At 43.4% G+C, this 14,892-nt stretch overlaps 1 protein-coding gene and 1 pseudogene across 6 annotated transcripts; one reads left to right on the top strand and one right to left on the bottom strand.

Annotated features, from left to right (window-relative positions):
- Positions 1-389: 389 nt before the first annotated feature.
- On the bottom strand, positions 390-3,573 carry ANAPC15 (anaphase promoting complex subunit 15). Of its 6 annotated transcripts, none has more exons than XM_016158012.2 (7): positions 3,458-3,573; positions 2,163-2,247; positions 1,896-2,020; positions 1,320-1,379; positions 895-1,032; positions 681-728; positions 390-604 (listed from the first exon to the last, which is right to left on the bottom strand). In XM_016158012.2, the coding sequence occupies exons 3-6, from the start codon at positions 2,013-2,015 to the stop codon at positions 681-683; spliced, it is 366 nt and encodes a 121-aa protein (XP_016013498.1). In that variant the 5' UTR covers positions 2,016-2,020; positions 2,163-2,247; positions 3,458-3,573; the 3' UTR covers positions 390-604. The 6 variants fall into 6 exon arrangements, with proteins under 6 accessions (XP_016013498.1, XP_016013495.1, XP_016013492.1 ...); XM_016158009.2 differs by having other exon boundaries at positions 1,896-2,025; positions 3,458-3,548; XM_016158006.2 differs by having other exon boundaries at positions 1,896-2,025; positions 2,193-2,247; positions 3,458-3,547.
- A 5,947-nt stretch (positions 3,574-9,520) lies between these two features.
- On the top strand, positions 9,521-9,640 carry LOC118603576 (annotated as a pseudogene).
- Positions 9,641-14,892: the final 5,252 nt, after the last annotated feature.

The raw sequence follows: 14,892 nt of genomic DNA, 5'->3' as shown, positions 1-14,892 counted from the left end.
TGATTTGCTGGGTAACTCCAGAGGAGTCCTTGCCCTGCTCTGAGACTTAATCCACTCTCTTAACATTAAGGAAGCTGGCTGAGAGAATTCTAGGGGCATCCTAGCTTTGGGCCTCAGAAAGCCTGCCCTCCCCAGCCCATGCCATTGAGGGTAAAAGCAAAAGGAAATAGTAAACACTGAGTTAGAAGCCCTGCAGGAATGGCTGGTGCAAGCTGAGCCAGAGGAAATAACAATGGAGGCTGGGCCCAGGCCTTCCATCTGGCTTTCCCTAGCCCTGGCCCATATGGCCAGGTAGGTTTGCCTCAAGTCCCTTGAGTGCCCTCTCCCCAAAGCTCAAGAAAAGATGCTAGATTCTTCTCCCCACCAACAAATATGGAATAGACAAGAGATGGGGAATCAGTCCTGTGTCTTTATTAACAAGTTAGAAGAACTACACCTGGCAACATAGGGGTGAGGTACTGGCCAGAAAGGTAGGATGGGCTCTGGCCCTGGGGACTCAAGGGCAGAAGGATGGCCCAGGAAGGGCCAAGGAGACCAGGTCCTGGCAGCAGCTGAGGAGGTGCCTGAGGGTGAGCTTTCAGGTACTGGGTCGATCCAGCTGGTTCTGCAGAAGATATAGGGTAGGTTGGGGTGGCCTGTAATCTACCTGAGGCCACCCTCAGGGAGATCATCTTGTCTACCTAGATCATCCACTGGTCCTGATCCTGTTCGTTGCCTTCCATGTCCACCTGGAGAAGAGACTGGATGTGGGTGGGGAGGATTCTCAACCACCCAGCCAGTCCCAGTCCCAGATCCTGCTCCTGGCTGGATCCAGGATTTCTGTACCCCTTGGTCACCAATTAGGACAGCGACAGGGACCCAGGAGCAGAGTCCCTCCCCCACACCCCTACCTACCTCATTGACCTCTCCATCATCAGGTGACTCATTGTAATCATTCATCTCGTCCATGTCCTGCATGTCCTCATCATCCTCTGAGTCCTCTTCACTATCCTCATCATCGTCTTCATCCTCCTCTTCCTCATCATCATAGTGCTGGTGAGGCAGGGGAGAACCTGTAGGCTCTACAAGTCTGCTTGGACCAGTTCAATGGCTGGCCCGCTTGGAGCCTCTCTGGGGCTAACAAATGACCCTCACTCCCCAACTCTGTCTCACTTGAGTCTAACAAGCTGGTGTATGAGCTGCAGGACCTTAGTTCTGGGCCCAACGCCCACCCTTTTTGTTCCCCTTCTGGCCTCTACCCACAGCTAAGGACACAACTGAGTCAGATGCAGGACCTTCCGAATTAGAGCAGAGCCTTAGTCCACCTGGGCCTCACTCACCTCTGAGGCCGGCTTTCCAATAGGTACCAGGTTGTTGTCTTTCTCTGCAATGCTCTGGAGCTGTGGCCAAAAGGAAAGAAAGCAGGGCCAGAGCCCAAGCAGGGAAGGTCAGGGGCATGGAACTGGACCACCTTGCTCCCAAGAAGACCCCTGATGTGAAGAAGCTTCCTTCTAGTTCTCAGGAAAATTCAATCCCTTTCTCTCCAGTCATCTACCACTTACTTATGAACTTTATCCAACTACATAAATTCTCTGGGCCTTGGTTTCCTCATAAGATTATGGTGAGGATCAAGTGACTATCAGCCTAGAACAAGGCATCTGCTAGGTCCTCAATGAATAGCCAAAATTATTATTTTCTGTGCTTAAAGGAAAAGATCCAGCCTCCAATCTGGCCCAGAGGTCCCATGATCCCTCAGCAAATTAGGTTAACATAAAGATGAGAACCTAGGCCTTCTGGCTCCCAGCCTGATTATTCCCAGCTCAAGGCAAAAAGGCCCTCCAGGGCAGGTCTCTAGAATAAGGTTGGCTCATGGCCAGTGAAGGGAGGCTCCACCACTGTGCTAAGTCCTCACTCACCCAGGCTTGATGCTGCTGTTCTTGCTGCTGTAGCTCTGTCTCTTCCACACAGGGTCGATCCAGATTAAACCACAGAGTCTCAGTCACACGGGGAAAGAGTGAGGGGAACAAAGTGGACATGGCTCCTAGACTGAGGGAAAAGGTCAGGTGAATCTAGCTCTCAGATGTGTTTGGTTTTGGTTTTTATCTGGGTTACAGTTTGATTTGGGGATGGGGTGAATGGAAGGGAGCAGGGAAGCAGCTCTTCCCTGTGGGAATCAGACAGACCTGGGTTTGAGTCCCGGTTCCACCACTTACTAGCTGTTTGACTTTGGCCAAGTCACTTAACCTCTCTGAGCCTCAGTTTCCTCATCTGTAAAATGGGGATAATAAAAATTATACCACTCTCACAGTTACTCTGATAATTAAGTAAGGTAATTTACTTTATGGATAAGTAAGGCTGTTTGCAAACTGTTCAAGGAGGGAAGAGAATGGAAGCTAAATGTAGAAATAGAAATCCAAAATTCAGACTAGCATTACAAAATTATAGGTAGCAGGGCCCTCCTCCACACACTAAGACCTACTTTTTTGTCCCTCTATGATGGTCCATACCATACCCACCCAGTGTCAGAAATTTAGGACACTAACCATCTCTCTCATAAACCACAGCTAAATTTGCCAGAGGGAGCCCGGAGGGGGGGGGAGGGGGGGCGGGGGGGAGGGGTACCACGTGCAAGTGTGGTTCAGTAAGACATTCGAAAGGCATGGGTAAATGTATAAATAAGTAGATGGAAGGTTGAATGGATAAACTAACATGTGAGAGAACAAGTAAATTCGGCTCCAATTAAGTAGCTGAGAGAGCTGAACAGGAGGGTCTCAGAGAATCTGAATTAAAGCCTTTGGGCTCACAGGAAAATTGAGGCCCAGCGACAGGTAACGACTGGCTCTAGGTCACACAGTGAATTGGGGCATGGAACTCGCCCGGGGTAGAGATCCAGGCTGGGCATAGCGGAGATGATCTGGAGAAAAGGATCTATGTCTAATTCTGCTTTTGCCCTGACTTATTTGACCGGTCCGGAGCCAGCCGCTGCCCGGAATTCCGTGGACCTCAGCTTCCCAGACCATGTAACAGGTACAACGCTACCAGCTCTCACGTCCCTGATTCTGAGAGGCACAAAGACTGACGCTTCAAAATTCCAACCCGTGCGGCAAAGCCACCGCCCACTTTGCTTTTTATGATAATCACCGTAACGTTGACCAACGGGAAAAATGCAGGGGCGGGACTCGGACAGGCATTTGTCCTTATAGGGTTGCTAATGGAGAAAGGAGCTGGGCCGCAATAGGGCCATTTAACTGGAAGAAATTCTGGGTGACAGGAAGTGACACCAATGACTGACGGATCTTGTGTGACGGGGTGGGGCTTAGTTTCGAGGAAGCGGCCAATGAACAGGAGTTCTTTACTGCTGAAAGGCGTCTGAACATGGAACTCTTGAGGAAGCGAATCAGGGGAACGAGATTTCTCTGGGGGAGAGAGGGGAGAAGGAGTAGGGAGACAGCAAACGCAGCCTTGCTTCTGTACTTACCGCGCCGGGAGGCGGCAGCCGGCGGCGACCCGGAAGCACTTCACTCTGCTAGAGCGGAAGGACCCACCAGAACCTGGGACACACCAAACGCATGCGTCTTTGGTTTCCTTTTGTTTCCCGCTCCCGCCCACCGGAACGGATATGACGTTATATACCGTAGTTACGTTGTTGAAAATGGGAATTTGCCGTACCTACTCCGCTGGCCCCGCCTTCAAACTCAGCCATTCGGCTTTTCCAGCCTGGCCCCGCCCCACTGGCTCCATTTAACTTCGCCCTTCTTCCTACAGGTAGTATTTGCTCACCCACCGCTGCTGAAAAATAGCTGACCTTAACCTGCTTTAGCCCTGGGACTGCCCTGCCGAGTCCCAAGACAATTAGTATGCTTCCACCCTAGAATCGCTGGGTAATTTTACGCTGCTCCTGTCTGTCCTCTCACAGCCTCAGTTTCCCTTTTGAGCGCATACATTCATTTATTTATGCCTTCAGCTGAAATATTTAAGTCCCTACTATAGGCCAGGTTCTGCAAGAAGCTGAAGATAAATCTAGGAACGTGGTCCCTACCCGAAAGACCTCATAGTCCAGAGGAGAAGGTAGACTCTGCAGACCTGCAGTGTCTCACTGGACTCAAGATTGTCTCGTTCTGCATTCCACATTACGTAGCAGCTTAAGTGACTGGTCGGCCTCAGGCACAGCGTTCCATCCCTGGGGAATGCAACTGCTTCTCCGGTCCTGGGTCAAATCGTTTCGTGGTCAGCCGTGTCATCTCTCCCATTCTTTTGCTGATGTCTCCATTCTAGTAATCTCTGACTCACCCAGAGATCCTTCTGTCAAGAAGTCCTTCCAACGTTAACCCCATTAAGCCCCATCACCCACCAGCGTCTTCCAGGGCCAGTTCCACTCTTGCCCCCACCAGTTGTGTGGCCTTTAACAAGTCTTTTTTCTCTGTCTTGACACAGTTTTCAACCAATATAATCTCTGCCCAGATTTCCTCCTATGCTGGACTGATGTGAGGATTCGATGAGGTAACATGTTTAAAAGGTCGTGTAGTGTGTATATATCAACATGATTATATTTCCAAGCAGCTCTGGTTGTTACATAGTTTTTCATAGAGTAAAATTTGCCTCTTGGAAATGTCCACCCTTTTGCTCATTCATTCAACAAATACCTATTGAGTGCCCTACACATGCCTGTCAATATTTTGAGTTGCGGATATACAATAGTGAACAAAACAGACTCCCAAAAATCTGTCTCCTCATGGAGCTTCCATTCTAATAAAAGAGAGAAACAATAAAGAAGATAAACAAAACATATAGTTTTAAGATCGCAGTAAATGCTAAGGAAACAAAATCAGAGAAGTGAGAATAAAAAGTTGGCAGGAAAGATGGTTTTTTTTAGATAGGGGAGCCAAGGAAAATCTTACTAGGAAGGCGACTTTCGAAGAAAGGTCTGAAGAAAAGGAGAGGACACTATTCTGATATTTAGGGAAGAACATTTCAGAGACAGGGCAAATGCAAAGGGTCTAGAAATAGCTGGAGCACAGTATATCTTGTGGAGAGTAAGAGGATATGAGGACGGAGAGGTAGCAGGAGCAAGCTAGCACAACCTTGCAGGTCATAATAAGGACCTTGGCTTTTATGCTATGTTGAGGATCCTGTGAAGAGTTTTGAGAAGAGGAGCCACACAATCTGATTTACTTTTTAACAGAGTTACTCTGGCTGTTTTATGAAGAATGGATTCAGCAGGGAGAGTGACATAAACAGGGAGACCAACTGGGATCCTGTTATAATAATCCAAAAGTGGAGATAAAAAGTGACTGAATTTTGAATATACAATTGACCCTCAAACAACGTGGGTGCTTAGGGGCACCAACCCCAGTGTAGTCAAAAATCTGCATGTAACTTTTGACTCCCCCCAAACTTAAATTGTCCCTCAGTATCTGCCAGGGATTAGTTCCAGGACCTCCCACAGAAACCAAAATCCCCATGGATGCTCAATTCCCCTGTATAAAATGGCATAGATCAGTGCATACAGTTGGCTCTCCGCATCTGTGGACTCCCAAACACAGATCAAAAACAGTACAGGTACTTATTGAAAAAAATCCACAAATAAGTGGATGCATGCCATTCAAATTCATATGGTTTAAGAGTTAACTGTATTTAGAAGGTAGAGACAACAATCTTTGCTGACAGATTAGATATCAAATGTCAGAGGAAGAAAAGAGCTAAGGTTTTTGGCCTGAACAACTGGAAGACTGGTTTTGCCATTTCTTGAGATGGAAAAGACAAAATAGGTGCTGGTTTTGGAGGGAACTATCTGGGAACTATCATTTTTTGGTGTGACGAGTCTGAGATGTCCACAAGAGTAGAGATGTTGAGGGTGTGGGGGACATATAGGTCTGAAGGTCAGAGAGAGATCTAGGATGCACATATCAATTTGGGAGTCATCAGCACATAGATGGTATTTCAAGTCATGAGTCTGAATGAGATCACTAAAGGAGTGCATATAAATTGAAAATAGTTTCCTTCATAATTCAGAATTTGAGGAAACTGGGAGAAGCAGCAAACCAAACTAAGAAGGAGAGCCAAACGGATTAGAAAGCCTATTGAGTTGGGTGGTATCCTGGAAGCCAAGTAAAGAAAAAGGATTGGAAAGGAGGTAGCAAACCTAGTTCTAGAACTTTGTGTAGAACTACAACCTAGTTCTACACAAAATTGTGTTTCTCTGTGTTTCCCCCAGCAGACAATGAGCTCCTTGAAGGTACAGACTGAATGGTTTCTATGTCCCCAGGACACAGCCTGGTCTCTCCCTTCTCCTGGATCCCTTATCTGCTCCTCCTGGGGCCTATGTCTCCATTAGTCTCTCCTCCTGCTTTTTTTTCCATTCTGGATTCCTACCTCCAGCACCCTTTGCTTCCTATCCTTCCCGACAGTTCTGACTTGATGAAAATTTCCCAGTAACCTTGAGTTTCTTACCAAGGTCCTTAGCCAGGTTCAATAAGTCACAGTGACTGGTTACTTAGGGGAGGGGAAAAAGGAAGAAGGAGAAGTGGAAATTTTGAGTAATTCTTTATTTTTGGCTCTAGCAACTGACTCAATGATGGTGCCATTTGTTTTACATTCATTAGCCATCATTTATCCTTGCCAAGTGTTTGACTTTCTTTTATTTCAAGGATAATAAAACTAAGACTCTAAGAAGTTAAGCAATTTGCCTCATATTCCTTCATTTGTTCCACTGTTTGGTCAACATTAACTGAGTGCCAACCGAGAGCCAGATGCCTTAGTTGGCCCTTAGACAGAGATGAAGCAGAAATAATTCCTGTCCTAGAGAGAAATACAGTTTAGTGAGGACTAAGACAATTATAGACAATTATAGAAGAGAGTAGTAAATGTTAAAATCAATGTATGTAGACAGTGTTATGAGAGCACAGAGGAGGGAGAAGTGTAGAGCTCTGAATAAACAGAGTTTAGACTTTTGTTCCAGGGATGGAAACATTTCAGTGGGCCTTGAGGGATGAGTATGAGATCACCTGGTAGGTGGGAAACGGGGATGCACAAGAGGCATATAACAAGCATGGGTATGGAATTGAAAGAAGATGACGTGTTTAGAAAACAGTAAGAATCCTTTTGGGCAGAACTAGGTATCTTGGGATGGAGAGAAAAAGAAGAAAGAATGTTTGATGGACTCAGGTGTGGAAGAGCTTTGGTGACCCTTAGGTGGAGTGGACAGAATGGGAGTCAGGATTCCTGGGTCTTACCTTAGCCTTATTGATGACTTGCTGGGGACTCCAGGCAGGTCCCTTCACATGCATGGCCTAGCTGCTGTTTTCACTAATATAATATCCCAATCAGCTCTGATTGAGTCCTTGGAAGACACTCCCCAGACCTGGCCCTTTATGTCCTGAGATGTTACCTGCTCCTTCATTGTGTTTTATACAAGCCACAGGGCCTGGGCTGAAAGCAGGAGGCACAGTGGGGATTTCCTAATAAGCTGGAGGGAGAAATCCATGGCTCTATGCAGAGAATTCTCTAGTATTCAGGAAGGTGCCAGAGCTGACAGATATGAATTCAATGCTAGTGAGAGCTGCTTCCACAATCCTTCAGGAGTATAACTGGCTCTGGTAGGAGACAGAGGAGACTGTCACTATCTTTCATACATACTGAGGGATATTTGGTCTTCATAGGGCTTTCACATTCACTTTCCTTTATTCTCATTGCAGCCCTGGGACTCCTGGCCCCAGCTGCCTTATGAGAAATGTGGAAAGTGAAGTGGTTTGTCCAAGCTGAAGCTATAACTCAAGAATGTCAATCTTGCATTTGCTTCACAAAACTTTCTTATGAGCTGGTCTATGTTGGGGAACCATGGAAGAATCAAATCTGAGTCCTCATCTTCTGGAAGCTCCCAGTCTAGTTTGAGAGGCATAAAGCAAATCATTAGGCCTTGAGGCCAGGAGTCTAATTTATCTCTATTTCCTCAGCCCCTAGCATAAGCCCTGGCTTAGAGTAGCTACTCAACAAATGTTTGTACAATATGAGTTTTTTTCTTCAGTCTAATGGAATTGAATTAGAATTCATGTGCCTATATGCTACAAATGCTACGGTGGAGATAAGGCTCTGAAAAGAGTGGGAACATTGAGAGGAGAAAGGCAACATGTGGGAGAGGATGTGGGGAGGACTCCTCAGGGAGATGAGACTTTGCAGAAGACAGGAAAGGACATTCTAGACAAGAAGAGACAACATGTGCAAAAGCATACAGGCCTGAAAAGGTGTGGTGTGCTCAGCACATGGCAATGACTGAGGGCCTGCTTGTGGTCATCTTGGTGGTATGCACAATGAGAGAAACAGGACCACAAGACAATGTGCTCTGTCCTCAAAGGATGATGTGTATCATTAGAAGAGTGCAAGAGGACATTAAGAAAGGCTTCTTTGGGCAGGGGAGACTTCAGCTGGGCCTTAAAGAGTACTTCAGAGTTATAGTCAGAGCAAAAGAAGGAAAGAGGAAATTTAGCAGGTGTGTGTGGGGGGTAGCGGGGGGAATCCCTGAGCAGGTCCTGGGATGTGGGGTGAATGAAGAGATTGTCCAGGCAAGAGAGCATGGCAAGTGGAGAGGATGCTGGGGGAGGCTGGAGGGCTCCACTGGGTGGGATGACTGAGGTGAGTTCAACTTTGCCTGGGGTATAAGTTCCCCTTTCCCTCAGGGTTGCTCAACACCTCATTTGTTTTCTAGTCAGGAAACAGTCATTGGGGCCTCTCTGGGCCTGACACTGAGTTTAGGGATAGATAGATGAGTTAGAAGTGATCTCTATGGATTCTCTTCCAGTCTCCTAGACAGCCAGGAGGGGTGCTCAAACCAAGCCCCTATTTGCATGATGGGTTTGCATATATTTGCTTACTGAAGCTAAGGTTTCCTTACTCAGATCAAAGCAAAAACAAAAAATAAACAACAATAACAAAAAAAACAAACAAAAAAACTGGGACAAGAGGCCCACTGTGTTGGAGGCAATAGCTGAGGGGACACAAACCTGTACAAACTTGCACACACTTACCATTGCACCCTCCCAGCACACAGGTTTTCGAGGCTGAATAAAGATCCCCCAAAGATGTCTACACCCTAATCCCACTACCTGTACATATGTTATTTTACATGGCAAAAGAGATACTGTAGATGTTATTAAGGTTAAGGACTTTAAAATGGGGAGATTAGCCCAGGTTATCCAGGGGGCTCACTATATTTACCTAAGTCCTTAAAAATCAGAAAATCTTTCCCAGCTGTGGTCAGAAAAAAAGATGTGAGGAAGGAAGAAGAGTCAGAGAGACTGCTGGCTTTGAAGAAGAAGGGGCCATGAGCCAAAGAATGCAGCCAGCCTCTAGAAGCTGGAAAAGGCAAGGGAACTGATCCTCATCTAGAATTCCCAGAAAGAAATGCAGTCCTGCTGACACTGACTATAGCCCAGTGAGACCCATGTTGGACTTAAAACCTACTGAACTATAAGGTAATAAATTTGTGTTGCTTTAAGCCACGAAGTTTGTGGCAATTTTTTATGGCCAATAGAAAATGAATACACAGGTCTACAGCCATGCCACCCTGAACAAGCCCGATCCCATCTGATCTCAGAAGCTAAGCAGAGTCGGGCCTGGTTAGCACTTGGATGGGAGACCACATTTGGAAGACCTGGTGCTGTAAGCGTAAAAAGAAAAAAAAAGAAAGAAAAAGAAAATGAATACACAGGCATGCACCTACGTCCTCAGGCCCAGCTAGACACTGAATCACACTGTCATACTCAGGCAGACACACGCAGGGAGACCCAGGCACATCAGCAGGCTATAAGTGAAGGTTGAGGAGCTGTGTGCTATGGGGGTGAGGCACAAATAAGAAAGCACTAAGTAAAGACCATATTTCTCACAGCCTTGCATTTGCTCTGCTTCCTCAGTCTTTACCTCATGGTTTTAGCAAACTTTACTCCAAGTTTTACCTTAAAAACTGTTGAGTATCAACATGGGTGAAACTTGAGGACATGACACTCTAAGTGAGATAAGCCAGTCCCAAAGGACGAAGACTATAATAATTTCACTTAATATGAGGTACCTGGAAGGGTCATATTTATAAAGATAGAAAGCAGAATGATGGTTGCAGGGCTTTGGGGATGGGGGACATAGGGAGTTAGTGTTCAATGGGTGCAGAGTTTTAATTGGAAAGATGAAAGAATTATGGAGGTGGATGGTGGCGATGGTTCCACAACAATGTACATATACTTAGTATCACTGAACCATACACTTAAAAATGGTAAATTTTATATTATATATATTTTACCACAATTTAAAAAAATAAAATTTTTTAAAGTCTGCTGAGTAGGCACCATTTTGGAGAATGAGTTCAGGGGGAGCATCTAGTCACTTCCACTGCTGTAGTGCTGCTAGAAACTTGGAGATGCTGTGGTTCCCTGACATCTCCCTCTCACTCCCATTGCACTGACACATCTCTTCCTATCCCCATGCCCCACTGTAGTCCAGACTGTCACTCCCAGGAACTTGGGCCATAGTAACAACTGACTATAGTTTCCTGCACCCATTTCAAACCTTGCATAGCAGCTTAAAATCTTTCCCTGGCTGCCCACTGCTCTTAGACTGTGAATTGAAGTTCCTGCCAGGTAAGATCTGGCCCTCCCTGCTTATCCACCCTCACCTACACCCAACTCCTGCCCCCTTACTTTCAGCTCCCCAAACCACACCTCAAAAGCCTTGCAGTTTTTCAGAACCACTAAAATGCTTCCTGCTTCAGGGCCTTTGCACTATGCTTCCATCTGCCTGGAATGTTGTACCCCTTCTTCAATAGGCCAGCACTGTCCCTCCTTTATTGAGGTCCCGGAGAGGGTCCTCCAAGGCCCCAGACCTGGTTAGCTTTCCTTCTTGCACACTTCCATGAATCTTCTCTTTATTCTCACAGCACATCACCTAATATATATAAATATATGCCAAAAAATGGTGTATTTTCAGCTCAAATAATCCACATACCAAAGTAGTACATCTTGGGGAGGCCTGTTCTAAACCCCTCAATGCTTTAGTTAGTTGAAGATATCAACATTTGGGAAAGCCGGATGTAAAGTATATGGGAACTCTGATACTCTTGTAATTTTTTCTGTAAGTCAAAGATTATTCCAAAATACAAAGTTAAAAAAATCAAATACACAGTGGCTTAAAATAATAGCTATCTTATATTTCAAGCTTTTTGTGAGTCAGGAATGTGGGCAAGACTCAGCTGTATAATCCTTCGGCTCTATGTAGCAGGACTGAAGGTCAGCTAGTGTCTGGACTGGTCTTGACTATCCAAGATAGTTTTACTCACAGGCTTGGCACTAGGGCAGCAATTGCTAGACGGTTGCCCTCAGCTAGGGTCCCCTCCTCTCTGCAGTCCCTGGGCTTCTCGATGTGTTCTCTCAAGGTGGTCAGTATATGGTAACTCAGGGATCTAAATGCTACTATTGCAAAATAAAGGAAATAGGGGCTGCTAGTGTCTATCCCTTTGGTCAGTTTGGGCTGCTATAATAGAATCCCCATAGACTAGGAGGCTTAAACAACAGAAATTTATTTCTCACAGTTCTGAAGGCAGGAAGTCTAAGATCAGGGTGCCAGCATGGTCAGTTCCCATGAGGGCCCTCTTTCCTGTTGCAGACTTGCTGACTTCTTGATGTATCCTGCCGTGGTGGAGAGCAGAGAGGAAGCAAGCTCTTATAAGTTTTATAAGAGAGCACTAATCCTATCTAACCCTAATCACCTTCCAAGGTCCCACCTCTTAATACCATCTCATGGGGTAGAATAGGGTTTCCACATATAAATTTTGGAGAGACACAAAGATTCAATCCATAACAGTCCCTTAAAGCCTAGAGTAGAAATTGGCAGAGTGCCAATTTTACCATATTCTATTGGTCAGAGCAGTCGCAGAGGCTGTCCACATTCAAGGGGAGGGGACATTGACCTCACATCTCAATGGTCAAAGAATTTGTCCCTTACTTTAACACACCACACATGGGAAATGTTTTCACCGCCACCGCCACCACCGCCACCACTGCAAAGGACTGGATTAATTATAACCCTTGGTTTTGACATGCTCTCATCGTTGGTCCAGGCCTAGACAGCCTTTATATATTTATTGATTTGTGTTTTTGCTTAGCTTTTCTGAAAAAGGCAAAGGAAATAGTGTGTTTTTCTTCTTTGTGTATGTACAATTTGCATACCTGGCTTGATAATATGACCAGGAAGAACTTCTGATGAAAAATCTAAGCTTATCTCTAGTTGGAAAATGATACTCTTATTTATAAAATATCATATTTCCTTTATTTGTATTATTTGGCATAACTTATTAAGCATACTAAAAAAAAAAATGTACAGTCCAGTAAGTTCCTGGAGAGAGAGGCTCTGAAAACTATTCTAAAAAGTAAATGTAGGCTGTGGTTTCTCAGCTAAATTTCCTGGAGGTAAGGTAGGAAAATAAGACCTTGTATCTGGAGATAGTATTACAGTAAAATAAATAAATAAATAAAATAAGCATGGGCTTTGCAGTTAAACCAACTTGGGTTGAATCCTGACTCCTCTACTTTCTAGCTGCTTGAGAATTCCCCTAACTCCTAGAGCCTCATCTGTATGTTGGGAATAATAATGTCAACCTTGCAATATATTGTGAGGTCTACAAGACACAATGAAGTAAGTTAAGCATCCATTATTCTAATTGGCATAGTCCTCAATATGTGACTACTAGTGTGATCATGCACATTAATGTTTCATAGGCTATAAAATAGTTTCATACACACTTTTGAACTATTCCTATGAGAAGGAAGACAGACACCTGCCCTTATATAGGGAGACTAGCAACACAATGAAGATCACAGGCTGGTACAATAGAAGGAGGGCAGAGGGCTGTTGACTTCAGTCAGTACTCAGCAATGATGGAGCCCTGGGGAAGTGGGTGGGGCAAAGTAAGCACCTCATAACCAGATACTGACCTTGTCACCTTAGACTTACCTGTGGCAAGATCATATGCTGAGAATAAACCACAGACCCTGCCCTGGGAGAGACATTCTACTAGTTGAGTAAGTAATGATGAGATTTGGAAGTTTTCCCAAAATCATAATGGGAAAACATCAATATGCATTATATTTTTATAAAGTAACAACAACCAGGAGTGGTACCATTTGTCTTCCTAGCTTAGTAGCAGTTTTACTATCTGCAATAACGTTTAACCCATTTCCTGTTTAGGAAAAAAAAGTGCTGCTCGCTGCCAGCATTAATTTAATTTTACATAAATACACTCTTTGAGGCTGAAGCAAATCTGACTGCTTTTCAATATGAAAATAAAATATAAAAACTATTCTTGGAGTTATTTCTAAATAGAACTTGTCTGTAATCCTAATGCAACAAAAATGTATACATGAATCGGATTCACTAAATGAAATCTTTGGCTAACAGTTTGAGAACGATGGTAACATCATGAGTAAGAATGCTATGTTTTCTAGGATTTGACATTTTCAGTGATCGAGAATTTCTATATTTTGTAAACGAAAATACCACTACAAAAAATAGAATGCTATAAATAGAATGATGTCATTTGTTTCCAAAGACTATTGATATACTAACGTGATGAGCAATTAACAATAAAAGCAAGATATTTCATGGCAAACTTTGGGGGTAAGATTAGGACTGTAATCCATGAATTATCTCGGGCTAAACACTATAGCCACAAGTGCTGCCTGTGAATATTCTTGAGGTAAACGAGAAATGGGTTAAGAAATAAAGACTATACACTGTTATATATCAATTACATCTCCCTAAAAATTAAAAAATTAAAAATTAAAAAAGAAATAAAGACTAAGAACTTGAAAAAGTGAACCTTTTTTTCTCACCTTTTAAAATAATGGTTAGTGCAAGGGTTATTGCCATTTTAATTAATTTTAGACTATATAAGGCATAAAAAAATGACTTGAAGGTTATGCTATCAGATGTGACAATAATATCCAAGTGTATAAGTGTGGCTAACTTGGCTTCATGAGTTTTTTGTTTCTTTTGTAAAAAGCATAAATGTATAGTGAAACTACCCTCGAAAAGCAAATCATTGAACAGTATGCTATCATTTGTGTGCAAAAATGGGATTATATATGGTGTAAATGCATAGAATTTCTTTGGCAGTTACCCAGGAAGCTAGGACTATTAGTAGACTTACGTGTATGTTTTTATTTCATTTTTTTAAATTACAGTTGACATACAATATTAATTTCAGGTGTACAACCTAGTGATTAGACATTTATATAACTTACAAAGTAATTATCCCAATGACTCTAATACTCATCTAACACTATGTAACATATACATAGTTATAACAATATATTGACTATATTTCTAATGCTATACTTTACATCCCCATGACTATTCTGTAGCTACCAATTTGTACTTCTCATTTCCTTCTCTTTTCCAACCATCCCCCCAACCTCCTCCCATCTGACAACTATCAAAACATTCTTTGTATCTGTAAGTTTGTTTCGGTTTGTTTATTTTATTTGTTAGATTCCACACGTAAGTGAAGTCATACAATATTTGTCTTGCTCTATCTGACTTACTCCACTTAACACTCTAGGTCCATTCAGATGGCAAGATTTCATTCTTTTTATGGCTGAGTAATATTTCCTTGTATATATGCACCACCTCTTCTTTATCCATTCATCCATGATGGACATCCAGGTTGTCTCTATTTCTTGGCTACTATAAAAAAAATGCAGCAATATCATGTTTATGCTTTTGCAAACACATTTATAGCATCCGTAACTTATATGTAGCATTTATTTTTACTATACCCTTGTTATTGAAATTTCCATAAATGGTATCAAATCAGATGTATCATTCTGTATCTTATTTTTCCATTAAAAATTCTGGATATTTATATATATGTACATA

This window comes from Rousettus aegyptiacus, unplaced genomic scaffold (assembly GCF_014176215.1).
Source record: "Rousettus aegyptiacus isolate mRouAeg1 unplaced genomic scaffold, mRouAeg1.p scaffold_m13_p_5, whole genome shotgun sequence".
Lineage (NCBI taxonomy): Eukaryota > Metazoa > Chordata > Mammalia > Chiroptera > Pteropodidae > Rousettus > Rousettus aegyptiacus.
The sequence above is the reverse complement of the archived record's forward strand: the minus strand, read 5'-3'. Positions and strand labels throughout refer to the sequence as shown.